Raw genomic sequence first — 8,697 nt, 5'->3', positions numbered from 1 at the left:
GATGCTGATGAGCTGAGGAAAATAAATTTGAGGGGGAGAAAAATGAAAACTGTTCATGAACTCATTTCAAAATAAACAGAAGTAACAAGTCTGCTTTTAATTTTTTTTAATGAAATGCAAGAGCAAAGCTTGTTTTGAACTGTGAGAGGTCCTGTCTTGCAGTCATCTGTCCCAGTCTGTATTTAGTTTACTCCTGCTAGGCGACAAGTCCCAAGTTCTCTACTCCTGCCTGTAGTCCCTGCTTTGGTTAATATTGATACAGCCTCTCAAAACCAGAGGAAGTAACAAGTCTGCTTTTAATTTTTTTTAATGAAATGCAAGAGCAAAGCTTGTTTTGAACTGTGAGAGGTCCTGTCTTGCAGTCATCTGTCCCAGTCTGTATTTAGTTTACTCCTGCTAGGCGACAAGTCCCAAGTTCTCTACTCCTGCCTGTAGTCCCTGCTTTGGTTAATATTGATACAGCCTCTCAAAACCAGAGTCTCTGGTGTGGTTAATATTGATACAGCCTCTCAAAATCAGAGTCAGCTTTAAATCTCTGGTGTTGCAGGCCTTACATAAACAGTTCCACTGACTTTAAGAAGTGCCATATCCATGCTTGCATCCATGGCTTGGCACACTGTGAGTAGGATGTCTTTTTCACCACTGGCTTTAGCAAGTCTGCAGAGTGATCAATGCCTGCATTCCACCCTAGAATGCTTTGCTCTCAGACTGAACTCCTCCTGAGGGCTGACTGAAAGGTTTTCCAGGTTGTGTCTGCAGCTGTGCAGATGCCTTTAGATCTCAGAAACTGAACAGTGCTCAACCAGGAAACTTATGAACAAGGCTGTTTTATCCACACTATAAGGAACACAAACCTGGGCACAGCTCTACTTGGTTCCTTCTTTTCATTTTTATCTTTACAAAGTAGAGATAAAGGAAATAACAGAGCCAGGACTGGGGTGGCCAACTCCAAGTACAAATAAATCAGTGCCCTTGTTTTAAGGGTTTGAGGTGTAGCAAGGCTTAGAAATGCTTGATAACCAGAGCTGGAGACTGAAAGAAAAATAATAGGAAAAAGAACAATCTATAAATGTTTTTCAGATATTCTGGACCTATTCATGTTGATGCTGCTTCACTGCTTCAGTGGAATGCTACCAAGTCAGAGCAGCACAGCACCTGGTCCTGCTGTTCCGTTCAAACTCAGAAAAAGGAAGATTTGCTTTGCCTGTTACCAAAGAAGGTGTTTTCTCTGGGCTGACGCACAGGAGTTGTTTAACAGCTTATACTATTTAGCCACTGTCGTCAAACAACAGACACCAACATATTTCATCCAAATAAAATAGAAAAGGAGTTTTAGACACCAAAGTGGAATATTCACAGTAGAGTTGGCAAGGGTCCTGCTGCTAAACCTCCTTTTAATGAAAAAAACAGGGAATCTTTCTGGCATGCTTGAACCCTGCTCATAATAGCACTCCCACCAAAATGTATGGAATTCTTTCCAAACTTAAACATATACTCACCAATTATTCCTTCTTTTTATTTTCTGAAAAAAAACCAACAAAAAACATTATATTTTAATATATTTTTAATGTCTTGATTTAAATCACAGTTTCTTAATAATCAGTCTGTATTGTAGGCCTGGTTTGACAAATTTAGTTAAGCTGCAGGACTACTGGTTTGAGCAGGTAACTTCTCACTTGTGATGAGCACAAAACAAATACTCCCTGTACACTAGTAACAGAAAAACTCTCAGAGTGTGTTTGTTTTCCTCTGGTGAAGACCAGTTTTATTTATGACTCAGGGCTAAACTATCCAGGAAGTCAGAAAGCAGCACTTTGGAATATGTACAAGCAACACACTGCTCCTAACCTGATGGCTTTGATTTTACTGGGACTAATGACATAGTAACAGTGTGATACACCAACCTTGAGTATGGTGGTGTGCTAAGACCCTTGGATGCTCAAAACTCAAGACTATCATTGCAATATGGATCTCCAAATTCTGCCTTGCTGTTTCGAACTTCCAACACACTAGATTCAAAGGCTAAACTGTCTGCCAGATTGTCTTGTTGCCCTTAGGATACACTGAACTCCTGACCTTGACAGTTTCAGATACAAACAACATCCTCTTGAGCTTCACTTTCACCCCATAAAAATTCAGATAAGCCCAAACCTTTTTTTCTTAGCAGCATTTTAGATTTTAGACATTTTTAATTTTCTGATTCATACAAAGTGAAAGAATGGTGCTTTATAAATCCAGGACATCCATATATGCTTTCAGCATGTAAGCCTTTTTTTTCCAGAAGGATTTAGAAGCTGCAGCTCCATGAAAAACTTCGAAATAAAGCAGTCTGAAACAGCAACATCTGCACCTTTATTCAACTGATCAGATTGATTTCATTCTTCTTTCTAGAACATTTATCAGATTGCAGGATCAGCCAAAGTTCTCCTGAACCTAATGGAGCATAGAGTTAGTGGGGCCAAGTTAGTTGTTCATTATCAGTTCTGTAGTTAGTTATCAGGTAATTATCAGTTCTGTAGTCCCTGGAAGGTGAGGCTAGCATCATAATTAGCTGATTATTTTTTTTATCAGTCAAAAAAAATAAGGATCAGTTTGGTAGTGTGGGAGTAGACTTCAATGCAAGGTTTGAATGCACACGTCTGGATTCATAAACTATTCTTCTTGCACTGTCTCTGCATCATGTTATGGCAAACATATGGTTGAGGCCCTGTGCAACCTGATCTAGTGAGGAGGGTTGGGATTAGATGACCTGTAAGGTCCCTTCTAACCCTTAAATTATATGATTCTATGTAATTAGGTTTATCTCCCTTTTCTGCTAACAGATAGGTGCCACAACATTTATTGCACATCATGACAAGGCAGGTTTTCACAATAAACAGAAAGTTTCTGTTAGTACAAATCAGTAACAGGAGAAGCCAAATACTCAATAACTTCAGATCCTGTCTTCTTATCTTCTGACATGAAAGCAGCATCAGGAATTTCCCCTTCCTTTTCTTAATAGAAAAATTCTAAGTTCCTCTACTCACATGACACTGGAGCCACTTACCAAAACTTAGTTGTTTTGAAAGGTGTGTTGAGACTGAAGAAAGATGACACAGCACCATCTTGGGACAAAAGAACTGTGAAATTCAAATGCAAAATCCTGTACTGGATTGAAGATTCCCTCCCCATTTGCACACATACTGTTCTTATTAGCATCAGTGAGATCCATGAATATTCATCCAAGGATGGATTTTGGTCCTCAGATGTGACTTAGTAAAAATTTGTGTTGTTATGTAAAGAAATTCTGTACTTACAGACTAAAATTATCAGCAACAAAGTGGCAGAGAGTCCTCCCAGGAAATATCTGAGAACAGAACACCCAGAAAGGTTAGAAAAAGCCAACGGATGCATATTGGGTTAAAAGAGATGAAGCCTGGGTGGGAGGAGGAGAGTGATGCTGAGAAAAGGCTGGAAAAGAACTACTCCCAGCCTTGTATTTCTGAGTAGCAGGTATTTGTTTATTCAGCACTGGGCACAAGGGGAATCGCTCCACCAAACTTATGCAACCAGAGACAAAAACTTCACAGTTTATATAAATTAAATACTCATACATATTCATTATTTTCAGGAATGGGTGGTTATTATTCTTATTAGTTCTCAGAAATCATTATCATATACTCCTCCTTCATCTCCTCCCTCCTGGCATCAGTCCCATGGTCCTGGTGGTCGTTCGGTGGTCGTGAAGATCAAGTGCCTCCTCTTCCTCAGTACCCTTTGGACACCCTTATTATGCAACCATGTACCCCTTTGTACAGTTTTGCATGCCTTGCTGACCTTGCCTCTATCTTGTACATTTTGTTTCTTCATTCCACACCCCACATGATCTTAGTTTTCCCCCTACTGCCAAGGTTTTGAGTCTAATTAGTTCTACTGCTTTATAGATAAGGTGCATCGTTTTGCCAGCCAAGCCAAAACAATACCATTAGTGAAACTCCTTATCTATACTATGTGATCCTTGCTATTTTGCTAATTAAGCTGAAATAGTGCTATTAGTAAAGTTATTCTTTATGCTTTCAGCTTTAACTGTTCAATTCCTGCTTTCAGTCTACTTCTCAGTATCAAGAGAAGGTTCTCGAAGATGAACCCTCTGATCTCTGGTAGGTGAACTGCAATTTGAAACTTTATATTATGTCAACTATTGCAGATAATCTCCTAGAAAGAAAGACTTCAGCATTCCAAGACTGAGAGAAACACCCACTTAGAAAGACACAGATCCATTTTGATTCTTCTCAGCCTGCCAAAATCCCTGTCCAAGCACACTTGACAAAATAGTTTTCATATTTGTGTACGTATTTCTTATTTTTATCCATATCTTTATTTGTCTGCATTGGTTATCAGGTAAAAATACATTTTCAGAATAAGATATATAGAACTTTGAAAATATGACAATTTAAGTTTTATTCACCGGTTGGAGTAAGCACTAATGTCAGAACCAGAAAATAAAAAAAATAAAAATTACCTTGTACATATTGAAATGATTAAACACATGATCAGTGCAACCATCTGAGAAATGACGCTTTGCACTGCCCTGGATTCTAAAATAAAAATCAGGAAAATAATTTTAATGTGTTTTCAGGAAAGTAAATATATGACAGGAGGTGTTTGCAAAGACTACCTTCAGCCTGTGAGGCCAGTCTCTTCAGTTCCTTTTTAAGAGAACTTGTCTAGAGTGATTCAAAGCAGAAACCTCATTTTCATGCTCTGGGTGTCTCTCAGGAGTCTTTTTCCCCCACAACCACAGAGACACTATGCCCTCCATGCTCTCAGAAAACAAGCCTTTCTGCATAATTGCCTGTTTCACTTTTTGTTCCCATGCCCTTTCCTCCATTTTCCTCTTCACTCCACTTTTTTTTTTCCCTGAAGAATGGAAGAGGAAAAGCTGTGAGCAGGGGGGAGTAAACAAGCAAACAACAATTTAAAGATTTTCTTATCTTTTATCATTCCTTTAAAATGTATGTTTTAGGAAATAAATTCTATTCAGAAACAGGCCAGATCCATATTTTTAATGTATTTTCAGTTCACTCTAAACTGAGGCTTGTCAGAATAAGAATGAAACATACCTGCATTGATTAAGGTCTCTTCATTTGCATTGATGATAAATGGAGAGCAGGATTTTGAAGCACAAAATGGTTCCTCACACAGAAGAAACTCATCTTTGGTGAGAGATGCTCCATTGGATGCTGGACTTTGGTTATTATATTCAGAAGAGAAGTCTGAATCACCTACAAAAAGTGCACATGTAACTTTGCACAAAAGAAGAGCGTTGAGACTTTGTGTTAATGAATTTTGGCTGTGGGAGTAGAAATTAATTACTTAATCACAGTGGGGTTTCCAAATCGCTACAGGTAAGGAATTGTCAGGTCCAATGGATGCAGGAGAAAATATGCAGAGTAAAGACAAAACTGCACAGAGCATATCATGATGAAGTTATTGAAAGAGCCAGTGAAAGCAGAGAGTGCCAGATATTAATCATGCCAGAATAAGCATCACTGGTGATGACTTTTGGATTAAAATTCAGTCTAAAAATGCCTCTTTGGCACAAAGGTCTTTGTGGACTCTTACTCTGCTTTATCACCAGGAGCTCGATTCACCACTTAAAACTCTGTCGTCCAACTATCCTTTACCTGCACATCTTGGCAGATAACCCCTGCAAAAGATACCCAAGCCCCACTAAATACAGACTGTAACATTTTAGCTCAGTTACCTAGTATGTGGTCAGGGCTTACCAATATCACTCTGACTGGCATCTAGTTTACTACATCCATCAGGCCAAAGATCATCTCCATGGGAGGACTCAGTATTGCTAGGAGTGGTGGAGCTGAGCCACGAGCTGGAGGCACTGAGACTGAACAAGCTGGCAAGAGAGCGACGGATTTTCTTCCTTCGCCTGAACACACTAGAAAGAAAAGACATATTGTCAAGGAATAGAGCTAATTACTCTTGTTGAGCAGGGACAGAGCTCTAAAGTTTGCAAGAATGACATGAAAGAACCAGGTTTCTGGGTGCTGCTCCTAGCCCTGTTCTCCACGCTGGGAATGTCACAAGAAATGACTGCTGCACACTGCAATATCTTAGGGAGTGTATTAGCAGCAGGGCTGATCACGCTGTTGTGATCCTGGTTACTGTGGTGTCAAGTGATATTACAGTTATTGGTCTCTGATACTACTGTGAGTGTCTCATGCTACCCATGAGTTTCAGTCTGCCATATCCCACTTGGGACAGCCTGAATTCATTGAACTATTTTGAACTACATTTTATATATCTTCCTAAACTGATGTGTTTCTGAAATCAAGAGAGATTTTCCCCTGAGTAAGAATTCCAGGACTAGACCTTTTTATAGATTCCTGTATGTGTTTTATATATATTTATATAAACATATACATTTTTCTTAGTCCTCATCAGAGTAACACCCCACTGGCAAAATGAGCTGTAGCTCTCCTTTTTCTTTATTGGACACAACTCCAACTACAGGTACAACTGTGTAGTGAAGAGTTTTTGGGTAGTAAGATTAGATATGACTGAGAATCAGGTTATTTCAATCATTGCACTCCCTAAACTAAGCACTTGAGATGTTCCCATTCAGAAGCAATGCTGATCTTATGCCAAGGAAAATGTAGACAGACAAATAGATACATCTAGATAAGGCCAGAGATGTGGAGGCAATTGGCAACACAGAGTAAAGTGTGCACAGAGTTCACTTACTGAACTAAATTCTCTTTATAGGTAACACTGGTGTGGGATGGTATCAGTGTTATGTTGCCTTCTTCATCAGACAGAAAACTGTCTTCTGTCAGGACATAGTAACCATTCGAAAGCAGTCGAGGGCTGCGGCGACATGTGGAGAGAGAGCTGCTCAGAGGGTTTGTGGAACACTCACAGACAGGATCAGCCTCCAGAAAGTCAGAAATATTACTGAAAAGGAGAAATTAAAGTCTCTACTTTAGGGAATGTATAGACAGAGCAAACCCATGATTTAAAAGTAATGAATTTACATTACCAGATGATAGGGGCTGGTAACGACATGGATGTAAAAAATGTGGATGTAACATTATTACTGCTGTACTGGGGGTTTCAGCCAGCTGAAGTGTGCCTGCATCACACTTTCCAGAGCTTCAGATTACAGGAGGGATGCATGCCAGGGGAGCATTTCATGAGCACATGGAGCCAGCCTGAGCTGAGGAGTACATGGTGTGTTTCTGTGGCAGTGCTCTTGGCCAAGGAGTCCTGCCAGACCTACACCTACCTGCAGCCATCAAAGGCATTCAGTATTTTGCTTCTCTGAGTTACTCTACATGGCACAAGCTGAGTGCCTCTGAACCAGGCAGGATTTGTTTGCTTTTGTAGAACCTAGTCATACTTAATGAAGATTTAAGGATACATGACCTTTAATTCTCACAAATCCCAGAATACCATGTAGCTGGAACAACATGGATAAAGTCTACACACAGTGAAAACCTCATCCAGCACTGAAACAACTTCTTTGCACAGAAAAAAAATATGCAAAGAAAAATAAAATAATATAGCACAGAAAAATATGTATTTAAAAGAAAAGTGAATAGTGACAGAGTGAAAGAATCCAAATGTAGACATTTTGCTTAGCTCAAGTAAAATTGCATTTATGGTTAGTCCTTTCTCCTCAACACCACTGAGCTCCAAACTGCCATGCAGTGACATCCTGGAAAGAAAGGAAACCACTGGATTGATCCAGTGGCTGACCTAGGTTTCAGTACCAGGTTTAACTATCCCATGTGGCATGTCACAGGGGGATGCCATAATTTCAGTGTGGGAAAAAGCAGATGGAACAGAGATGCTTCAAAACCTTGTGATTGCACAGCCAGTGTTTCCAACCGCCACAACAGCAGTACTTCTGAACTCCCATTTAAAGCAGGAATTAAATTAATAGCACTACAATTCTAAGTGCCCCAAAAGTGACTTTTACAACATCTACAACAAAATAAAAATAAAATTAAACAATTTTAACTTTTCTCAATACCTTGGAAAAATATGTTGTCCAAGGCTGTGTCTCTGTTCTCCATTAGATGCTGTTGAACCTGCAGAGGCAAAGGTGAAACAAGAAGCTGTTACCATATTCCCCAGCAGGTACCTTGTGTGTACCACAAAGATCATAAAAGAACCTAAAAATGAAAAGGAAATTAAGGGAGGTATTAAAGGAGATAAACCAGATCAAAGTATGGGGAAAATACATAGTGTTTATAGGAAACTCATCTCAACCAGGACAACACAGAATCAGAGTCAACCAAAATCAGACACTGGTACCCTGCACAAGCTTGAGAGAAATGATTATAGACACGAATAAAATAACTGCAGCAACTTTAATGGTGTTTTACCAGAAATCTGCTTCATGCCAAAACCAGTACAAGTACTGGCAATAGATACAGAGTAAAAGGGAAAGGCCATTACCATTACAATATATTTTTTCAGATGAAAATTGCAGACGTAGCACAACAAGCACAGGGATTGCAAAACTGACAAATACTTGACAGTAATATTGTAGCAGAAAACTAAGGAAATAGGATTTGTCTGGATTACCATGGCTCAAGTCTGCAAAGTGCTGCTAGATGTTCAGCATCTGACAGAATCAATCTTACAAAATATGAGCAGTGGCTATCCATAGGGAGCATTTATATCTGTTAT

At 39.3% G+C, this 8,697-nt stretch overlaps 1 protein-coding gene across 1 annotated transcript in view; it reads right to left on the bottom strand.

Moving 5' to 3' along the window:
* Positions 1-3,042: 3,042 nt before the first annotated feature.
* The window catches only part of TMEM71 (transmembrane protein 71), a 6,595-nt gene continuing 940 nt past the window's right edge, over positions 3,043-8,697 (bottom strand). The window contains 7 exon segments of the mRNA XM_009072931.1: positions 3,043-3,119; positions 3,297-3,346; positions 4,502-4,577; positions 5,103-5,264; positions 5,769-5,938; positions 6,745-6,954; positions 8,036-8,093. Of these exon segments, the coding sequence (XP_009071179.1) occupies positions 3,043-3,119; positions 3,297-3,346; positions 4,502-4,577; positions 5,103-5,264; positions 5,769-5,938; positions 6,745-6,954; positions 8,036-8,093 (803 nt within the window).

Source organism: Acanthisitta chloris, unplaced genomic scaffold (genome assembly GCF_000695815.1).
Source record: "Acanthisitta chloris isolate BGI_N310 unplaced genomic scaffold, ASM69581v1 scaffold3004, whole genome shotgun sequence".
Classification (NCBI taxonomy): domain Eukaryota; kingdom Metazoa; phylum Chordata; class Aves; order Passeriformes; family Acanthisittidae; genus Acanthisitta; species Acanthisitta chloris.
The sequence above is the reverse complement of the archived record's forward strand: the minus strand, read 5'-3'. Positions and strand labels throughout refer to the sequence as shown.